Source organism: Seriola aureovittata, chromosome 3 (assembly GCF_021018895.1).
Source record: "Seriola aureovittata isolate HTS-2021-v1 ecotype China chromosome 3, ASM2101889v1, whole genome shotgun sequence".
In the NCBI taxonomy this organism is placed as follows: domain Eukaryota; kingdom Metazoa; phylum Chordata; class Actinopteri; order Carangiformes; family Carangidae; genus Seriola; species Seriola aureovittata.
This window is the reverse complement of record NC_079366.1, coordinates 12,545,269-12,567,605: the sequence shown is the minus strand read 5'-3', so window position 1 is coordinate 12,567,605 and position 22,337 is coordinate 12,545,269. Positions and strand designations below refer to the sequence as shown.

The following is a 22,337-nucleotide window of genomic DNA, read 5'->3' as shown; positions in this document are numbered from 1 at the left end:
GAACAGCAGCTGGCAGGATGGTAGAAAAACACACAGAGCTGCACTGCACATCACCTCGGGGAAACATCATCATCAAAAATGCTTATGTCTCCCCGGCAGCCAAATTTCATTCATGAATACAGAGTCTGCTTTGTTTTTTTTTTTTGCTTTTGTCAGCAGAGAAAAAGGCAGAAAATCAAACTGAACCCAAAATAAATTTAAGGGATGAGAGCTTTGGGGGCATTGTGGACTGAATGTGAGGTCTTTATTTTTTCGACTTTTCATTTTTGGGGGAAATAACACACAAGAGGGCTTCACTCTCCATTACTGCATTAGCTAGCAAACAGCTCTATAATCATTACTTTTTGTATTCAGCCTTTTTCAGAAACTAAAACAGCAGAAAACTTCTTAGGGCACACCAATTGCCACTGCACCTAACTTGCACATGTTTCAACTAGGGGATGAAACTTACATTGGCTACAGACTGGAGAATCGGCTGGGAGTCAAATCTGAGAGGCAAGAGTGGCTGAGAAGCGACCCTACTAGTCACAGCAGGTCACTGTGCTCACTTAGCAGCAGACAATAAAATTCCATGGCCTGCACATGGCAGTGGTATGAACATATATTATATATATATATATATATATATATATATATATATACACACACATATATAAATAAAAGATGAAAAACGACAAGCCAAACATAAAATAGCAGCATAACCATCTTTTTTGGGGCAACTCTGTGTTTGAGGTGGGAGATTTGTTATTGCTACTTAGTAGACTTGCTGGCTCCCAGTTGCCTCGTTTCCTGGCAATTTTCATCACCGTTGAACACCAGGATAGCGGGAGAGATGAAACGTGGGGAGGAGGGCTAATGATGTAAAGTACATTAGAAACAGGCAGATGGTGTTCCCAAGCAACAGACAAAGCCCCCTCCGCTGACACATTAGAGTCAGTTATTAGCCTGCACTGACAAATTGGTTTGTTTTCCATGTTTTTTACACGACTTAAATGACTTCCATCTCTCTCTAAACGGTGGGTCCCTGCCAACACCGGGTATCAGAGTCACTGGGGATGACCAAGGAACAGGACACTGAATGCTCTGAGCTGTGTCTGCATATGATTATGAGCTTTTGTGTGTTGACTCAATTCTGTGTTAATATTTGAGCCTGTGATTTTCCTTGTCATTGTATTGGCATTTCTAATATTTTCTCCGCCTCACTTACATATGGTGCACAAAAGGTGCATTAGTGAACCTTCTGAGTTGAATTAAAAATCATAATCCACAACATTAGTTATTATTACAGACTGCTGGTGATGTTACATTTTACAAGGGTTTTATATATATCTGGTTGCTGTTGTATTCTGTGTGTATGTCTGATAAAGTATGTGCTTATTCTTCAAATGTTGTTTGAACACTGCAGATGGTTTTTCCGTTAACCTAATCCCTTCATGAAATTTAAATAATTTAGACTGCTACCACCGGAGACATTTGCAGAACCATCTGCTGGAAAACTGGTAAACCATGCCATACCGAACCACCACCTACCGAACTCCCTGTATCATCAGGTATCAAGTTGACAAAGGACATGAATGCTACTGAGGGCGATGGCTTTCCACCACAACCATCGCTAAGCAGTCTTACTATTCTAGAGACTACTAAATATCTACTCATATGACTCACCGGGCTCCAAGTCAAGCTGGCAGAGGTATTGGGAGGTGCTGAGGGTGACCACCACCACGCGGTGCCTGAGGATGTCCTCCCTCGTGGGCATCTGGAAAGTGACCTGTGTGCTGGAGATGAGACAGTACTGCTGGACCACTGGGTGGACTGTCTTCACCCAGCGGTTCCTGAAGTATACCCTGGAGAGAGAGAGAGAGAGGAAAGGACAACGATCAGGGGAGAGAGGTACAACTAGAGGAGGACAACAGCAATTACTTTAGTAGTCTGGTATTCGTTCCCCTGCAATATGCACATTGTTAAATTCATTCAATGCATGAGGTTATTGTGTCAAGAAGGACTGTTTTCACAAAATGTAAACAGCGCATGAGTGAAGAATTTTTACAGGACAGATTCTTTTGCATGGCTGCACATGACTCTGTGTACACCTCAGGTCTGCAGCAAACTGATCGACACAGATAGCCAGAAAGGAAAGCCCTTACAGACTGTCTCCTTGGGATGTTGGTCAGTCCTTTTCCAGACTCTGGCCCTAAATATTCATATGGCTCTTTATTCTTGAGTGAGTCCACTCATCCTAAAGGAGACAAGGGGAGCTGAGAGAGGAGTTTGCTACAGTGATTATGGAGGAATTCACACTGGAACCAGTTGAAATCAGACCGGCCACTCAAGTGAAACAAGCCATTTGATTGCCCATATGGTCCCTAGGCTTGTGTGTGTGTCGAGAGACACACACACAAACACCCAGCTGTCATGTTAGGCCTTTGCCGGTCAAGGCAGACATTGCTTCCCTGTCATTTGTGACCTCTGGGGTTGCTGAAATGTGATTAGAAGTCACTCGTGCAATGTAAGGAAGTTGTGTGTATATCTTGAGCTTGTGTTTATTGCCTCCAGGTGTAGTTCTTAAAGCAGGAGCCTTACTGAAGTCACATCTCCAAAGTCAGCTTGATGTCTGCCTGACATTGCTATAGGGCAAAGACAACCCAACCACTCAACAATCTCTGTATAATATGGATGTATCATTCTGACTGCAGGCTTTCCAATAATGCTAATAATCCAGTTGATGTGTAAAAATGAGTGTCATACAAATAGTCTCTGGCAAGGCAAACCTTAGCCAACAGAGACACAACTACTAAGTACAAAATATCAAATTTAACTGATTCTTTTTGGCTATATTAAAAAAAAATTCAAAGACTGTAGGGAGTTTTAAAACCTGAAATTGTCTGCTATTTAACTAGTTCATATAATCATTAATATTGGTGTACTACTGTCACCACAGAAATTACATGAACACGGACTATAAGGTGGCTCACAGCAGACAAACCACGACGTGTATGTGTTTAACTCCAAGACAAGAGTGTGGGGCTGTATCCTAAAAGCTATGTGAAGTCAACTGCACGTTGGGTTCTTAATGCCTTCTTCAGTGAACAACTTAATATTTTAACTGTTACACAGAGTACATGCACATACACAAAGCACATAAAACATGTTTCTGCCCTTAGCTATCAAATCTTCTTTAAGCAAGTGTGTTTCCTTACCTGAGAGGTCTGGCATGTGGATTGCCCGCTTCAACGTAAGGATGAAGGTAGTCCTTAATGTAAAGGTCAGCCGCACTGTTGGAGTGGGTGCAAATCAGGACCCTGTAAAGACAAACAATGTCAGACATAAACCATGATGCACAATTGCTGCAATAGTCACTGGCAGAGATATCAAAACCATGGAACACCAAAACTAGCAGCTGGATTAGATACCACTTGTGGGATGTGTGAACATTTTGTGTCATTATTTGGGGTGAAGTGACCCTTTAACCTCTATTTATGGGCTGGTTAATGTTAATTTCTGTGACTCAAATACAAAAAGTTTCTTCTAACATCAAGGTATACTTCAGAGTTTTGATTTTTTATCAACAGTGGTTGCATCTTAAAAGATGAAGCATGTGTGAGAGAGAAGGCTTATTATCCCCAATACTTACAAAACTACATAAAATGTTAGCAGCAAAGGAAAAAGAATTATTCGTCACAATGCTGATTTACAGCTAACGCTTTTAAGCCCAACAACAATTATACTGTTAGACAAACAGCAAAGTAAGTTATGTTCACTTATTAAATTGAAAGCTTTGCAAAAGTGTCTTTTATAGGTACTCATTTAAATATTAGTGAAACATTGCAGCAGCATACTGTATTTGCAGAGAAAGCTTTGAGCATTGGACCTGTATAACAGCACATACTGGGTACACCTGACCAGGGTCTATATGAATTCCTCTTCACCATTTTCACAGTTTTATGAGCAGGCAGCACAAGTCCAGAGGGTCACTTCCTCTTGTCTTAGCTTTTAAAATATCTATAATTCATCCTTAACATAGAATGTTACATGTATTCAGAGTGAAATGAAGAATGAATATTACATTGCTACACATTTTTCACAGGCCTTTTTTTTTTTTTTTTTTACATTACATATATACACCCCTTTCTCCCTTATTGAAAAAAATGTTAGCTTCTGTTCAAGGCGTCCGAGGTATTGCATTCATTTTTCATAAAAACCAGGAAACATTTATGTGCTTGTGCAACATCGTTTTGCTTCTGACACAAGAAGCTGCATAATTTCCTGTGGGTATCTGCACACAGTGAGGGAGCACGCTAATGATGAGAAATGCCAGTGGAAGGTTATCTTGCTATGTTTTATTGTTACACAACACTTTCTGGCCTACTGAAGTGACATAACTTGATTGATCAGATTATGGTTTATATGAACATCCATTCCAGCACAGGAAATGCGTTGATCATCAAACTCTCCATGTGCAGTGACCACAAATGACACAAATTCCTCCAAACGACCAGCACATTTTGACTTCAAGTAATGACACATACACACTCCAAAGTATGCACAACCACACAGCACAAACAGAGGCTCTACCTCCACAGCCACGCACACACACCACAGCTTGACACTTTGCAGCTGAGTGTTTTCTTAATTTCAAATGTCAAACCCAAGGCTGTTACTGGCCTGGGGCTAAAACTGAGGCCACTGCACAGCCCAGCACCCCCTGCCACCTCCACCACGCCCTTTGACTGACTTCCCTTGTCATCTTAAGCTTTTATTAATGATGCCAATGATAACACACACACACACACACACACACACACACACACACACACACACACACACACACACACACACACACAAACATATGCACGCACTCAGCTTTCCTTCCGTACAAACACTCAACCGCTTACACTTAAGTTAATAACACCTTATTATTTCTCAACGACTGTTAGTAGCATCAGTAGCCTACTAAGTTCAAAGAGGGAGGTTTGTGACATCAAGGTTGCTTATTAAATCTTAAGATGATGTAAAGGCTGGTAAATATATGGGTGAGAAAGGTTTCAGAAAAATTTAACTAATGTTTTAATAATGGTAGTGGTAAAACACGCAGACATGTCGCTGAACTGTATTACATTATACTGAGAGGTGCGTCTTAGCCCATTTTTAGCTACGAGACTCAATATTACAAACACCTCCCATAACAATACAATACTTTTAAACAAAATCATAAACAACAGCCTCCAAAATGACCATAAAGTTGAATCATCAGTTCTCTCAATCACTAAAAACAGAAAATTATAACCTTCATGAGGGCAGGATTTTCACAGTCGTATTAAACTGCATTAGTTTTAGCTAGCCGTACCCAAGAAACTAGAAACGTGCCGAAAAGTGCAGATTGAAATTAAATTATGTTTTTACTGCCATATTTCACAGAATAACAACAATCTGTGTGGGATTTGACATTTATCTCACAGGTACGGAGTTTCCCAACACTTACACTCACACCTGTTAACAAGTCAAGATGTGCAAAATTTCCTTCCCTCTTTACACCCAACACCTTTCAAGTGCTGAAACAAAAACAGCTCCAAGCAATCAGTGCAAACTGTTTTTCATTCTCAAAAACAAATAAAAGTGTTATTATTAGGACAGTGCATTGCTTTGAGCTGCATTACCATAAGATATACATTGGCCCAAATATAAGACTACCTCATCACACCACCACAGGATGCATGGTAAAGACTTGGTAAGGTGCATGTTTTCTCCTGGTTGCCAACAGAGGTAAAAATGCTTCAATACATCTTGAAACAAACAAAAAGAAAAAAACATGAAAAAAAAAAAAACCATACACAGACCTGCTGTGGTCCTGGCGGAGGATGTGTTTGACAGCCTGTGCCAGGGTGAAGGTCTTGCCGGTGCCGTAGGGCCCAATGATGAGGATTGGGGGCAGGGGGATAGAGATGGGTGTGGTGATGGCCAGGATGGCCTCTTTCTGCTTGGCATTCAGACGGGGATCCAGCTGCTCATCCCACTGCCTGAGGGTGGAGGGGGGGATGGGGAAATTAGAGGAATTAATAGATCAACTTTTAATTAACTTACACAATTATTTACATGTGTGTACATGAAACAATTTACATGTGTGTACATGAAACAAAGTCAGACATTTGTTTTCATTAACAGACATCCAGAGCAGAGAAGAATGAATGATGTGCCACAGGCATGATACCTTCTCACCACAAAAAAACAAGTGACAGCACTGAACAGACTGAACAGTTGTCTAATACACAGCTATGTGTGTGTGTTTGAACAATACAGATGGGTAGGAAAGAGGGATGCACATATGTGATTTCATACACATACTTGTGAATGTGTGAGTTATCCTGCATGTAGCGTGTGTCTTTGTTTGTCTCCTAGCATCACTGTCCTCATTATGAAGACTGTATCCTCTAAAGCTTTAAATCCACCAACACCAATTGATTGAGTTCCAACAGCTGAGCAATATCGCAGTGTTTGTCAATGTATGTGTGTGTGTGTGTGTGTGTGTGTGTGTGCGTGCGCGCATGCGTGCATGTGTTTATGTTTATAAGAGAGATGGATTAATTTATTAAGTAGTACTATTAGGTGTGACAAAACTCTTTTATGCCAACTATACTTTTTCCTGAAATTCAATCAAAGTTCGGATAAACTAATCAACCTTCTCTGTGATCAAGATTAACATACTGTATTTTGACTTCCAAACTGAGGAAGAAAAAGGTGAAAAAAAGAAGTAACATTTTGTTTAGTTTCCACGGTTACCTTGACATGACTAATTAGGACATCTTAATTCACTGAGTGGATTGAGAGGCATAACAGCTCATTTATTACAATAATGCATCCACATCTGGCTTATTAAGGTTATTAATTCAAAAACTGAAAAAGGGTGAAATTAATACTGAATCCTAGATATATGGTATACTATACAGTAAAATGGCCAACTGATCTCCATGGTACCATCATTTCTATTCATGCAAAGGCACAAGTAAGACTTTTAAGCAAAGCACCATCATCTCATCTTTTTTGTGAGGCCTGATCTTAGTGTTAAATCCAAAGACTGAGCACCAGCTTAAAATCAGTAAACTACATACTGTTTAGGTCTATCATCATCCGAAGGTGGGAGATGTGAAGAGGACTAGACAGCATGGTTCTTCACTGCTGTTTAGTAGGAATTTTTGTATTTCACTCACACAAAAAAACAAAACCGTAATGCAGTGCTTCAAATGATGAAGTCATTTTTAGAAACTCTGTGAATCAAGTGCTAAAGTGTGAGTTTATATATTAATCATCTTGTAAAGCTTTATGGCACTACCGTTTGAGGCATATCCATCAGACAGACGTTAAAACTCAAATAACAACCATAAAGAAACTTAAACTTTAGCTAAGTTCACTCCTTTGCCCATATTTAATGAATCACCCTCACTTATCCAAATTCCAATTAAAACAAAAGTCTACATCAATCATATTCTGGAGCCCAGATAAAGCAGCAGCCTGGAAAATCACAGGGATTATATTTGACTTTGGCTCTAGTCAATAAAGATTACTGCCTCGCTCCCCTCACCTGTCCAACTTCAGAGAGATATCTAAAGCTGCAAGGAGCTGCTAGCATTTCAGAATGACCGCCAAGTCAGCAAGGCGAGGGATATTCAGTCAACTCTCAAATTGATGTGGTGTCCCCTCTGTGAGGGTATCTGTCAAGCTAATATGATGTGAAGGTATTAAAGGAGTTTCTGTATAATAAACGTGGTTCGGATTAGCACTATTTACTGTACACGAATGTGTGTACATGCTGTGAGCACACATCTTTCCTCACTGTTAAAACAACATAAATGGAGGTTGTAGCCTTTACTAAATATCTGATGTCTGCCAATCAACATCTGCAATATGAAAGGTTTCCTCAGCAACACAAAACAGTCTGCTGTGTGTGAAAAGTGAAATTTAATTGTCCTTATTTATTTGTATTTGACTTCTTTTTCCATCATTTAAAAGGCAGTAATATATCCCAGAGTTTGAACTGAATCAATGGTGTGAGACACCATGCCCGGAGGAGGTGAAAACCATTTTATTGTGGTAGCAATCAATACTGTTGTTCATCATACAAATTGTAAAAAGTACATTTTGTACCAGAATAAAATATTGATGGATGCCTTTAATGTAAAATAAATTTCTGCATCAGTTTTAACAGTCAAGCATGTGTGTGTGTGTGTGTGTGTGTGTGTGTGTGTGTGTGTGTGTGAGTGTGTGTGTGTGTGTGTGTGTGTGTGAATACACACCTGTTGGGGCTCCAGGGGATCGTGGGGACAAGGCTAACGTCTGGGAAAAGGATGGTGTTATCTTTGATGCGATCCAGGGCATAGTGCATCTCACAGAGTGGCAGTCTGTTCAGCTGGAACTGCAGCTCCACCTGACACAGAAGCAACACCAAGAGCTTACTTAGCAGTCAATCCAAACAACAGCTCATCTGCCCAGTTATCTTATATTATATTATTATGCTGCAAGGAATACAATATAATTCGGTTCAATACAATAGCCCTGGAACAAAAGCTATTTTGTTAGGGTGGCATAATTCTGGATCAAACAACTTGAGCTCATGATCCTCTTTCATGATTTATAGAGAATCCACAGGATTCAGAGAATAACCCTATCCCTATTAAAAATAATATATCCAATCCATGCCATATATTGCATTACATGCGATGTGTGAATAATAATTGTAAAGACATTTAAAATATTAATAACCACCAGTGGTCAAATTATATAATTTTCCAGTCTAACCAGTCAAAAAAAACAATCTCAAGAGCTGGATACTCAAACCCCTTCAAAAGTGAGATTTTTTTAAATTAAAATTTGATGCATCCCATTTCCCTTCGTCTATTTACATTTTTATTTAATCCCTTCGCTTAAACCAGGTGTATGTAATTGCTGAGTTTTTTCACTGCTGTAGGGCTCAGTCATAATAAAGAAAGACATAGGCTCCTAACAATATTATTGTAAAGTATGCAATGCCTTTAGGATACAGGTGTAAAAATCAGAGGGAGGGGAAAAAAAATATGCAAAATAAAAAGGAGCAAGTGGAACAAAGTAAGGAGGAAAGTGGGGTAGAAAGACAAAGAAAAAGAGTGAAATAAACAGCAAACACAAGAGCAGGGAAGTTGAGATATGTAAGACTGAGAAGAGCATGAAACATCAAGGATGTGTGGAATACTGTAAGAACCCACAGAGGAGATAGGGAAATGCAATTGTAGCACGTAAGCAGGCAGGAGCAGCGTATGCAGAAGAATAAGAAGATTATGCTTCCACTGTGATAGGATGAGGGTTGTTTTGATAACTGTTAACACAGAGCCTTGTTTCCTCTGCCGACGGCTGGAGAGGAGAAAAATATCAAACTGAGGCAGCTGAAGGTAGAGTCATTTAATAAAGGGAGATTTCTCAGAACCAGAGAACCTGAGACCAAGCAGTGCAGTCAATACACACACAGACACACAAGGTTTTCCTGACAAGATCGCCTTCTTCTGTCCTGTAGCTTTTTGTTAAAGCACTAATCATCCACCAAGATTTCCAAGCCCATAACATCTGAGTGGTAAGAATCATGAGCTGGATGCTAACTCACATCTACTAGGCTGGACAATGAATTACTTGTATTACGAGATCATACACCTGCACTCTCCACTCTGGTGCCAATCCACCAGTCTTATTTAATGTCTATATTAATTTAACATTTTTTATGACTTAACATTAACAAAGACACCTCATGCTTAGGCAAAATGTGTCTCCTTGTCCCTTGGTGCAGCCAGTACCAGTACCTGTATTTCTCTGTCAGGCTGTAGCCCCAGCTCCTCACAGCAGTCCTTGCAGATCCTCAGGAAGATGTATTCCTTCGTCTTCTCCTCGATCACAGCCTCGTAAACGCGCTCTTTGACCCCAGGAGGCGGCTGGCTGTTGATCCCCTCACGGCCCAAGGGCAGCAGCAGGACTGAATTTACCTTGGTCATCACTAGCCGTCCAGCCAGCGTGTCCTAAGGTAAATAGAAAACACAGCTCAGGAGAGCTAGCTGACAACGCTGTATCTACCAAGACGTAGATACATAGAGAAAAGGAAGAAACCAGTGTGTCAAGCGTATACCGCAATTGCCGATTCAACCAGTCCAGTTACCTCAGAAAGTGTTTCAGTGAGTTTGAAGCGTGCAAAGAGCTGTCCATTCTGGGCATACTTGGCTCCAACAGAAATGCCAGTCAGCATAAAGCTGGTAACCAGCTGGAGGTTCACTTTGATGTTAAACCTGGGGAGACAAACACGGACATTTGATTTAAACAAACCTCTATCCTATTCTTATAAACCAATCCAAAGCAATCATGACACTGTCTTGTCACGTGTTATCAATAAACTTGTACCAATTTCTCAATACATTCTCTTGCCACTGAGGCACACCTGAATCCTTCCTTTATTGCAGACATTTTAACCATGGAACCACCCTGCTTTCCAACACTTCAGTCTTTTGCCACATATTCATACTTAGTTTGCAGTAGTCACAGTCCAGACACTGTTATACATTTGAGAGAAACTTACCAAGACTCCCCATTCAACTACCCAACTATCATTACAGAGGGGAATGTGCTGCTTTTCCATGGTATAAAAGGAGCTGATGTGATTGGCCGTGACATATACGGGCCCCAAACCAACCCCAGACACACCTTGAGAAAATGTATGGTAATACATTTCCAAGTGCCCCATACATGCCTCAGGCATCTAAGCTTGTTCTGTGCCATGTTTCACTACAGTGGCCCCATGATGACCCTCACTCACTTATACTGGCAGCACATTAAAAATCAGCTATACACTGTTACGGTCAGCGTAGACTGGTGACAGTGAGAGAGATGGTCACTTCAAAGGTGGGTATCGCTTTCTAGCAGCTTTGAGCATTTGCCACTGTAAAGACAAATTTTTCACAAGGTCTTGAGTCAAACACAGTTAAAAAAGACTACTTATTTACATTCCTTTTGTGAAAGTCTATAACTTAAATGAAACATTGTCAGTGAGGAACATAAAAAGCAGCCAAAGTATTTTTGATGTGTCCTTCAAATAAAAAACAACCATTGACAGCTTATCCGTGCACATATTTAGTGCAAAATTGAAGCACTTTTGAGCTAAACATCACTTCAGTTCCGGATTGTTTAAGATTGCTTCTGTGGTCTCTGCCTGATATGAAATGATGAAATAGGAAGAAATATTGGCGATGAAGTGGTGACAGATGATTGACGTATGCAGATAAGTTAATACATTCTGTTTTTATTTGCAAACCAGTGTGGTTTTGCATCAGCTTTCTGGCTATACTCTCAGAGAGGAAAACATTTAGACAAAAACAGGCAGCAAGGCAGTGTTGGTTCACCATGACTCACTCTATGCTCACGTTAGATAATTACCTGATGCCTTTTGACCTCCCAAGACAAGACTGCCAAAAGGGAGGATGTTACTCTCAAGCAAAACATAAATCTACTCTGAGATTATTCACAATTATTCTAAAAGAAAAAAATACTTAGGTTCAATTTAAATGTCTAAAATAAGCTTCCAGGAATTCACTCTCCGACTAAAACTGAATCAGTCATGAAAAGTATCAGAACATGGATGGTTTAACAGGCGGAGAGATTATTCATATGCACATTTGAAGAGCAGCAGATTAAAAGAACACTTCATACTACAAGTAAGAGCAGAAAAGGATCCATTATTTAATTCTTTACCAAGTCCAATGACACTATGAGTCATAAGACAAGATCAAATTAAGAGCCAAAAGAAAAGCTGAGAGGTTTAAAGTGTTGGGGGATGGTCCACTATACTTAGGTTTCTGTATGTGGGATGGAGCATTTATTGTGATTTCACTTACAATCAGCTCCACATTTAGTTAAAGCAATGGAACGGAAGTTAGAAATTTTAAAATAAGGCAAAAATCGAACCACTATTTTCGTCACCTACCTCCAAGGAATCACATTAGACATAAACGGCACTTGCACTGCGAGTCAAGCTGTGTGTGAAATACACACACTCACACACACATAGCAAATTCACAATGAAGGTCGAGTCTGACACCTTGTGGTGTGATGACATCTTGTAGCACAAGATATTTACACCAGTCAACCTCAGACTAGGCCCATATTGGTTCATGTATTGTAACAATGACTATTTACTCTGATTAGTGAGCTTAAATCAAATAACAATTCATTTACGATTTTGAATTAAAATTCTGTAAATAATAGAGAAGGTCTAGACCTGCTCTATTTGGAAAGTGCCTTGAGATAACTTCTGTTGTGAGGTGGCGCTATACAAATAAAAATTGTTTTGACTTTACTTGATTTTTAGAAAGCTCTGGTTGAAAGCACTGGGAAGAGGTAGTATCTGGACCGTGAATAAGATAAGTTATCATCTTGCAACACGTTAGTTTCAAGGTACATTCACAACGCTGCTTTGAGTTTTTCTGGCATTTATACCTAACATTAGTTCTATCTGTCAAAACGCTTCAGAATGGTAAAATGGCAAAGCTTTGATTTTAATTTGTTCATAAGCAGATATTCACAAATCAGTGACTCTATGTTTAGATCTCTTCATCTGGCCCAACACAATCAGTAAAATATTTTTAACAAACACACTTGCACACTTAAAATTCTCTCAATACAGGTTCCTCATGTATTAGGGTGCCTACAGAAATATTTAAATCTTATATGACTGTCATAATAATGTCCACCTAATTCACATGTTTCCTTAACTGAAGCCATTACAAACTGGTCAGTTTTTGCTGTATATAGTATCCGGCATAGAGCATGAACACCAACTTATCACACATACCTCCAGATATATGTTTTGGCAAATATACAAAAAGACTGCAGTACATAGAAGCTGCATTTGTACATATATTTCACCGATATTCTTTCACATTCAAGTTTAATATATTTTGGTGTATGTGTTTTTTTATATGTTTTTGTTATGAAAATCTTCTAATTTTATGTTCAAATTTTGCCGATATATTTTTGGTAAATGTTTTTAAACACTCAAATATCAGTGTTTGGTTATACTTAATTCAGAAATGTAGAAATGTACCTGAATGTATCTGTTTAAAATCTGTCTTACTAACCTAGTGAATAGAAACCATGAAAAATTGTGTACTCACTTGCTAACTTCCTTGTATTGTGCAATCTCCTCTATGTAGAGCAGGTCATGCAGTCGGGCCTGGTAGTTGTCTTTGGTCAGAGTCTTGTCCAGGACAGACTGGGTGAAGAGCTGGTCGGCCGACAAAGGGATCTGATAGCGGGAAAGGAGGCTGCGCTCCAGTTCAGCCATTGTCTCATTAGGACAGAACTCTACGATGGTCTTACAGGAAGAGTCCCAGCGCTTCGCAGTAATCAAGAGCTGCTGCCTGGCTGCCATCAAATGTTCTAGGTCTGGAGCACAAAGGACAAGACGGAAAGTGAAAGCCTAAACTTTTGTAACTCTGTATTTGACCAATTTTGCACTTAAAATAAAAAATCATTTCAATATATCAAAAACATTTACTACAAAAACAACATGAAAAAATTTTAAAAACATTGATAAAACTTGTCAGAGGCCTGTATATGACTCTCTTCCTGTAACATACCTTCAATAGAGGCTGCATCAACCATGATCCGCTGCATCAGCACAGGTTCTGAACCGAAGTCAAAAACAACAGTCTGTCGGAAGGTTCCAAAAATCTCTGTGCTGAAGCTCACTGCAACCTTGTAGAGACAGTTGTCCAGGCCATTGTCGGCTGCCACTGTCAGAAAAGCAAAGTTTATTTTAAGTGCATTTAAACATGCAGTCCACTGCAGACAGATTTAACTTCAACATTAATTCAAATGAAAGTATAAATCATCACAGTTTGGAAAATATACTTGTCTTCAAATGTAACAAAACTGAAATGAAAAAAAATGCAAGACAAGGCTAATACATCAGTAAACACTTGGGAAGTCAAACTGTACAGATTACAATGTGCTGTAAACAAGACTTTTTATTTGCTTAAATTTCTATCATTTAAGACATTTTACAATCTACAAAAAAACAGGGCAAAATATGGTCAAGATAAAAACAGGTCTGTCCAGCACAAAGATAAGAGCTCAAAATAGAATTGCAAAACCAGTCACCCAGTCTCAAAAACTTTATACACAAACCACGTAAACAAATATCATCAGGTGTTCTCTGTCAACTTTTCTACACAATAAGGAGTCTGAGCTGCACTTGCTTACGGTTTTGGTGCAGTGTCAGTGCCAGGAACACCGATACATTACGATATACAGTAATTCATTTATCTATGTTACTATTTATTAATTTTATATCTGTCTGTCTCTGACAGATGTTATATGTCTAGAAACTCAGACAGATTCTATGTGTTTAAGTTTCTCTGAGTGTTTTGATAGGAAAAGACAGTCAATGTTTAAGTTCAAATAATTTGCTTTTTAAACACACCGTTCAGCATCAGTTTAATTATAAAGCAAATCTTTGAAAGAAGCTGTCATGTTCAGAATTCTAAGAGAGAAAAGAAACTGTTATAACTGTTTGTTTTACTGTATTAATGTTACTATTATTAATATTTTCATACAGTTGCTGATCTCCATCAGTTGTGGTAACAACTGTAGTAACTTCCTTTTTGCAAAACATTGTTTATGTTGTTGTCGAACTGTAGTATCAATATGTTTGTTGTTAACACCTTTAAATTAACTTTTTCCCTGTCGATACTGTCTTGTGCAGCCTGCTTTGACAATGCTGTATTTGACTATGGTCATGTTAATAAAGCCTCTCTGAATTTGAAAAAAGTAAAATCCCTCAAAAAGTCACATCCCTGGTCACGAAATAGGATATATGACATACATGCTGTGTCCTCTCCTGGAGTCCACTCTTGGCAGCCTTTGGGAACAGCTTGGAGCCGCTCCCCAGCTGACACGCCTGTGATGAAGAAATGTGGTCGGTGGGCATCATAGAGCAGGGCGATGCGGTACAGCTTTCTAGCCGGCTAGCAAAAGAGACAGAACATTCACATAATCAAAAGATGTTCAGTTTTATGATCCAACGAACACCAGCGGGTTTGCATTGAAAATATGGTGTCATTATTCTGTGTCATACTGACACATGATCCTACCTTGCACAACAAGGAGAAGGCCCAGGAGTGAGAGGATTTTTTGGTGGTGACAGTAACAGAGAGGCTGGAGCTGGTTTCTACAATCACTCCTTCTAAACAGTCGCTTAGCTAGAAAAAGAAAACACAAGTTTAGAAAAAGTCTGTCAAAAACAGGAGAAAGTCAAGTTCACTGTTGCATAAAATAATGCAAATTCAGAGACAATGCAGACTCAAAAAAAACCCCAAAAAACATACGCAAAATACAAAACAAATTCAACAATGGAAACGTGCTGCAGGAAGCCAAAACAAAAACATGAATAGTAAACACGCTGCAAATATAGAAATTATGCAAAAACCAAAACACACAAACTCCCAAAACAAATGCAACAGAGAAAACGATGCTTATCCAGACAACACAATGGAAGTTCTCCAAGGGGGAGCACTAAGTTTGCTGCGTTTTTTTCGGGAAAAAAGTCCTACAATATTCGTATTTCTAAGCCGACTTCAATGTTCTAATATTAAAGGGTTTATGATGATTACATGGAGTAAAAATAGAAGTTTTGTCACCAGTTACTAACAAATTTAGGCTATAATCACTGTTTTCCATAAGGAGGAATGTGTATTAACTTCAGGTTCAAATGAATGAAATGTACAGAAAGAATTTTACAGTATGTAGATGGCTCCTTCTGTCTTCCCATGTTTTATGTAAACATGTCAAACTGCTTTAACAACTGAATGTAACCTCTGGAATCAATAAAGGCATATCTCATCTAATAATTGTTTTCCTCTCTAACTGTCTGTCTTATCTTTTCACTGCTATAAAAATGTAGAAAGCAGACTGACATTCATTTATTTTATTTTACTCACTAGTTTTTACAATTCCTTATGCCAATTAATTATTTTCCACCACGTTAGTAATTCAATTCATGTAAACCTGATGCAGAACAAACAAAAAATAATAGCCTAAAGGATCACGACTATAAGTAACTGGAAATAACACTTTACTCCAGGTAGATCAAAAATCCTTGAACATAAAAACGATTCATTTAAATCAGTTGAGAAATTTAAATATTTTGGAGCATTTTATCCAGAAAAACTGCAGCCGTTTATGTGCATTTTTCAACAGTATACGGCGGCGACATTGACAACATCTCTCCTAATGGAAGTTTTTTTTGGGCCACTGCAACACGTTTGCCCTTGTCAGTCACTGTAGAAAAGGGTCTATAACAAAGCTAGACAATGGGGTGTATATTTATGTGTAACGTTGACAGGACAGCAAAGGCTGAACTAACTGTACAAGTAAGTTACAAACTACAACTCAGAGTAGTTTTTTTGTGTGTGTGTTTACAAAAGCTACTCACTGGATTGTACTACGGTGTTGGTATTGGCCCTGCTAGATTTATAAGGTGAGGGTGTTCTGAAAGTTTGGAGAGAATTTCAATAACACCACAACGCAGTGCAATACACACATTTGTGTTTGCTTGGCCCTTCTCTGAAATGAACCCTCACCTTAGCAGTATTTCTGCTGTTTTGCAGAGCCATTTTTGAGCCTGCATGCACCACAAAGCCACTCACCACTTTCTCTGGGGAGAGGGAGTTCATCCACTTCTCTATCAGGGTCTCCATGTAGTTTTCGGTGAAGTGCTTGCTCTCCTGCTGCTGTTTGAGGCGGATGAGGCGTGACGCATAGCGTTTCTGCCACTCCATCAGCTCCTCCTGCGAGTGGGCTGACGTGCACTGGGCCCCGTACCGACACAGACCCTGCTCCAAGTACCTACAGCAAAGGCAAACAGCATACGCTGAAGTGGTGCTAAAACAAGTAGTCAATTAATCAATTATTCAACTAAAAATAATCAGTGCCAATTCTGCATCATGAATTAATTGAAGATACTAAACATTTGCTAGTTATTGCAAATATAGAACCTTTGCTGCATTTCTTTGTTTCATACATTAGTAATAAGTAAACTGTGCTGCTGGTGCTGAAGTGGAACATATACTAAAAGGCTATGAATGGCAAATCAACTTGAAGAAACTTAGAATCAGAAACAGTTCACAAGACAAGGATTGTTTAACAGATTTGTTGTTATCCAGCTACACAAATATCCAGGATTTATACTAGTATTTGTAAAAGGAGTCCTTCAGTGTGAAGAGAGATTAAATTTAAATAGGTACTAGCGTGAATCATAATTTTGCAGCTTTCATTGTAACTGAATACATGATCACTTCCTGACAGCTATATCATAGTCACTTTACAATCAAATATCTGTCATTCACACAATCTACAACAGTGGATATGGTATATTCATTTTCTTCATCAATATTGTGAATAACAAAATAAATTCTTCATTACTCTCACACCTGAGACAGTTATCAGACGGTTTGTGTTACCTTTTACAGAGGGTGTACTCCTCACTGCTGGTGACTCCTCGGGGAGGAGGCCGGAACTGCCAGCCATCTTGAACCTCTGTCAATACATACAGCCAAGTGGTCAATACGAGACTGAGCCAAAGCCGCTAAAAACATCATGAGATGTGCTTCCTGTTCAGAATGTGCTCAAGCTGCCAACTGGCTGAGCAAAGATTTTCTCAACATAAATACTATCTACTGTACTTCAGCACATGTGATTTTTTTGGTACCAAGGACATTGTCATTCCTTTTTTTAGCAAGTTGAGGGAAGTACTGAAATCAAGTCATGCAACAGATTTGCTCACCTTCCTCCTGGTCATCTGTATATTCTGGTGCCATGTCTCTATTTATAGCCTGACAGAGACAGAGATGGGGTGGGAGCAGAAAGATTATTACAATCATGTCAACTGCTAACTCAGCCACATATAAGCAGTTAGACCACTGGACTTATTACAAGCAAATGAGCAATAAATCCACAACAGCTACAAGCTAGACAGGGGAGCACAAAATAATTAAGTTAGCGTTGGAGTCTGGCCATTAGTCATCTTTATGAATCTTGCCTGCAAGCACTAAACCATCAAAACCACCACCAAAAGACATAAACAAAGTAGGACAGGAAGCAACAGTAAGGTGTACAGCCCCACAACCACAGACACTTACCTCTATTTCTGAGAGGAGCATTTTTAATCTGGTCAGGTCTTTTGCGACAATGCCGTTCTATGAAAGAAAAAAAAAATATATATACATCTTCATTACAAGAAAGTACTGTACATAGTATTTCATGTTTATAACTATATAATTCATCACTTATAAACTGATAATTTTGCTAGGTGTAATCATATTTATCATGTTATTTAAAGAAATTTACATGCAAGATTTAAATCAATCCTGTATCAAAAAGCTACACTATACAAGTTTGAATATTTGCATCTCCAAACAGCAGTGAAATATGTCACCTGAAAAGTCACAGACAATTTATATATTGCTGTTTAATTCTGTCACTTCTGCCAGTAATTGTACCACTTCAGAACCACATCAGAAAATAATCAGGTGAAACCATGGTGAATCTTCAGGGTCTCAGTGATGATTACTTTTATTCATTTTATTATGTAAAATTGATATATTTTTCCTTGAAAGGTCCAGGGTTTCATTACAAATGGCCATAATAAATATGAAATTATTCATTTATCTGCTGACTTTCTGAAGGGCAGATCTGGATGAAACTCTGGTAAAATTCTCATATAGTTTAGACATGTCAATTAAAACATTTCAGTCCCCGCTGACTGGATATCCTGTTTTTGATTTTTACACACAAAAAATCTCCAACAGGGCCTATTGTTAATTAATTACCAACCTCACTTTTTACAGCACAGATTCCAGCAGAGCTTCTCTAGTACTTTTTTAAATCCATGTACACGTCTGATTTCTGTTACCTGATTGCTGCAAAGCACTTTTATTATTAGCTCAAAAATTTTTAATCCAGTGTCACTTATTGACTGAATAAAATCTAAGGAAAATAATTGGCGGTTGGATACATCTTAATAGCTGTGAAAGACATAACAACACACTTGAATGACACTCCACAGGACAGCTACACTACACTGTGTTTGGAGTGCCAGCACCACACGGGGCTGAGATGAAATGGCAAATAAACGAGAGAAGAAACAAGAGTTTACTGCCCCCTCCAGTGTTTCTATTCTAATTCTGAAGTACTTCACTTGTGTGTCTGAGAAAGGTCAATGGTTTTGCCATTTTATCAACTTTTAGAGTGAAAACATTGAGAAACTACAAAATTTGAGTCCATGAAAATATAGTTGGGCTGACACTAAAATGGAAGGGCAAGGATGAGGAGGAGTTCAGGGAAAACAAAGAAAGGGAGGCTTAAAATGATGGTTGAAAAGGTGGGAGTAAAAAAGGAGGGGGGCAGTGAGAAGTGGAAAGACAATCAGCCCAGGCTGTGTCCGAATAATGTTTGTTTGTGTGAGTCTATAAGAGAGACATTAAGAAACAGGGAGAGAGAGAGAGCCCTGCCTAGTAAACAGGATTGTCCTCACTTGCATAAAATGTTGCATGACCTTGGGGCCAAGCTCAACCTCTGAATACGTACTTGTGTATGTGTACGTGTATGTGTGCTTGTGTGTGTGCTTGTGTGTGTGTGTGTGTGTGTGTGTGTGTGTGTGTGTGTGTGTGTGTGTGTGTGTGTGTGTGTGTGTGTGTGTGTGTGTGTGCTGCAGTGGGCAGGAAGTGGTTGCAAAAAGGAGAAGAGTGGAGCTGGAGGAGGCACCTTGGCAGGAAAATGCATGTTGATGTATGAAGACAGTGGTTAGAATAAGCAAAGGGAGGGAGAAGTCAGAAGGAAGAAAAAGTGGGAAAAGGAAGAGAATATAACAAGTGACTTTCTGTATGTGTTAAAATCCAGAAAGTAACACTGATACATTGATTTAGATATCTTTGACATTTAGGTTCATGTGGGCCTTTCTTCAATCTAGAAGGGGCCTTGTAGAACATCACTCCAAAATTAGGCTGGGACTTCAAATTCTATCCACTGTTCACCATATGTGGTACCTTAAGTATTTGGATGAACAATGGTACAGCAATACAACAAAATTTCTATTTTAACCATTCATTCCCGACCTCAGCAAGCATAATATTCAAGTCTTAAATGGACTGTGCCATAACACTCCAATTGCCCTGACTGTCAGTATGCATATTATGTATACAATGTTCATAAATCATACCATTGGCTCTCCATACAAGGCTTTAGAGAGGATGCTGGCCACCTCCTGCAGGCTGCCATCCAACAGCATGGAGCGCAAGCTGGCCTGTAGTGAACCGTCTCCCCTGGCAATCTCTTCTACCAGGACTAGGACAGGACAAAGAGCAGAGAGGGAACAGGTAGGAAGAGAATTTATTCAGTTCCTTCAGTTAGGTTTCTTTCAAGATATAATAAGTTGTTTCCGAGTCTATTCTCCAGAAGAAAAAAAATGGAAGAGATTGAGGTGCAGTTTAAATTTGTTTCATGAAAATGTGAAATTTTACATTTCTCAGGTTTTGTATAGTTTGCATGGTATATTGTAGCACACCCCATTCTACTAAGCAGACTACAGCAGGGCCCTGCTACATCAAGTTTACCACAGTTTGGCCAACTATGTCAATGACTAACATGTCCCTTCAGTGCAGCATAATCTATGACCTGAGACATTACCCATCATTTGAACAAAAACTGAGACAAATTACTGACCCAAGCATTTGTTTTATTAGCCTCTGTCTTTTAGTTCGGACTTGAGGCAAAGACATTAACTCAACAGACGTAAACAAACAGCTTGAAATGTGCTGAGTAAATCAGACCAAATTTAAAATTCCTTCTACTGCACAGGGACCAAGGCATGTTAAAACTTACTGCCTCCCTCCTTCCTACACTTTGTTTAAAACTAAAAAAAACAGACTATACAGTATCAGCAGATGGTTCCAATTTGAATTGCTACTCACCATGTTTGCAGTCTTCATCTGCTTCATCATAGTTTTTCTGTTGGCAGAATAGAAAAAAAAAAGTAGATAAGTGGTAGCCATAACAAATGGGAATACTTTCTGTTTGAGGGTCAAAGCTTCACATAAGCTCCAAGAATGGCTATCTTTGCCTCACGATGGAGTCCCTCACACTATCATTACAGGACTTAAGTAGTTTCCATAATCTTAGGGCTTAAGTAACTGGTATAATTTTAGTACTCTGGGAAGATAACATAAGAGTACCATGGAGGAAAAAAGTAGAGTTTATTGTTCTCATTTCTAACCATCTCTTCATGGTAATTTACCCAGTGATTAGAAGTACAACGGTGGATTTAAAGCACAATGATCATCTTACGACATTTCAGTGTAATGCAGTAATTATTTAGGAATAAGCGAAAATTGTTCTCTATTTTAAGATGGATATGTGACAGTGCAGAGTTGTCCCTCAAAATTGTATCATTTTTCAAATAAAGCTCTCCATCCCTCCCAACAAAAGAACAGCCCTACATGTGTACTGCACACTGGCCTAACTGTGATTGCCTGGTAAAATGGAAAACAAATGGTAGCAACAAAGCAAGCGAAGGGGAGGGAAAAGTGTGTGTGTGTGTGTGTGTGTGTGTGTGTGTGTGTTGTACAGAGGAACACAGAATAGCATTCCTTTCACACAAAGATGGAAAACTACAATAGTCTTAGGTTATTCATATGGAACTACAAGCACAATGTTCACCATGTCATCATGTTAAAAAAAAAAAAAGGGTCTATCTCGATATGCAACACAGAAGACAGACTGACCCTTCAGAAACAAAGAAAAATGTGTTTATTGCCAAACTTTTTCACAAATGTAGCTGAGTCTTAGTTAACTCATGCTTGCTACCACAACTGTCCTCACCAGCTGCAGGAAGGCAGCAATTCGGTAGAGCAGGGCACGGCTGCGGAGGGGTCCGGTGGTGGCAAGGGATGGAGGGCTCGGCGGGACAGGGGTACCAGAGGATGGGGCTTGGGGCACAAGGACCACCAGGGCGTCCGTGCTGTGGCTGACTGCCGCCTCGTACTCCCGCCTGACTAACGATCTGCTGGCTTCTTCACATGACTTCTCCGCTCTCCTGTCCGCCATGACTCAGGGACAAAACGTCTGGAAGCAGAAAAAGACAAGAGCAAATACAATAAACATCATTTCTGTAACAGGGGTTGGCAAAAGAAAAAAAATGCTCACTTTTATCTTTAGGCCACTTCCACCTCAATTAAAGTGACAGTCGCTATAATCAATGTATTGAGTGAGGGAAGTTGGTGTTTGTC

The 22,337-nt window shown here is 39.2% G+C and overlaps 1 protein-coding gene across 1 annotated transcript in view; it reads right to left on the bottom strand.

Moving 5' to 3' along the window:
* helz (helicase with zinc finger) overlaps nt 1–22,337 on the bottom strand; it is a 59,321-nt gene that overhangs the window by 30,087 nt on the left and 6,897 nt on the right. Inside the window, exons 2-18 of the mRNA XM_056373104.1 lie at nt 21,931–22,173; nt 21,024–21,060; nt 20,273–20,397; nt 18,195–18,251; nt 17,840–17,888; nt 17,517–17,592; nt 16,704–16,902; nt 15,150–15,257; nt 14,882–15,023; nt 13,635–13,790; nt 13,170–13,440; nt 10,166–10,292; nt 9,816–10,028; nt 8,286–8,416; nt 5,835–6,014; nt 3,198–3,299; nt 1,666–1,844 (exon numbers count right to left, since the gene is read on the bottom strand). Of these exons, the coding sequence (XP_056229079.1) occupies nt 1,666–1,844; nt 3,198–3,299; nt 5,835–6,014; nt 8,286–8,416; nt 9,816–10,028; nt 10,166–10,292; nt 13,170–13,440; nt 13,635–13,790; nt 14,882–15,023; nt 15,150–15,257; nt 16,704–16,902; nt 17,517–17,592; nt 17,840–17,888; nt 18,195–18,251; nt 20,273–20,397; nt 21,024–21,060; nt 21,931–22,155 (2,377 nt within the window). The 5' untranslated portion in view covers nt 22,156–22,173. The remainder of the gene's footprint in view (nt 1–1,665; nt 1,845–3,197; nt 3,300–5,834; nt 6,015–8,285; nt 8,417–9,815; nt 10,029–10,165; nt 10,293–13,169; nt 13,441–13,634; nt 13,791–14,881; nt 15,024–15,149; nt 15,258–16,703; nt 16,903–17,516; nt 17,593–17,839; nt 17,889–18,194; nt 18,252–20,272; nt 20,398–21,023; nt 21,061–21,930; nt 22,174–22,337) is intronic.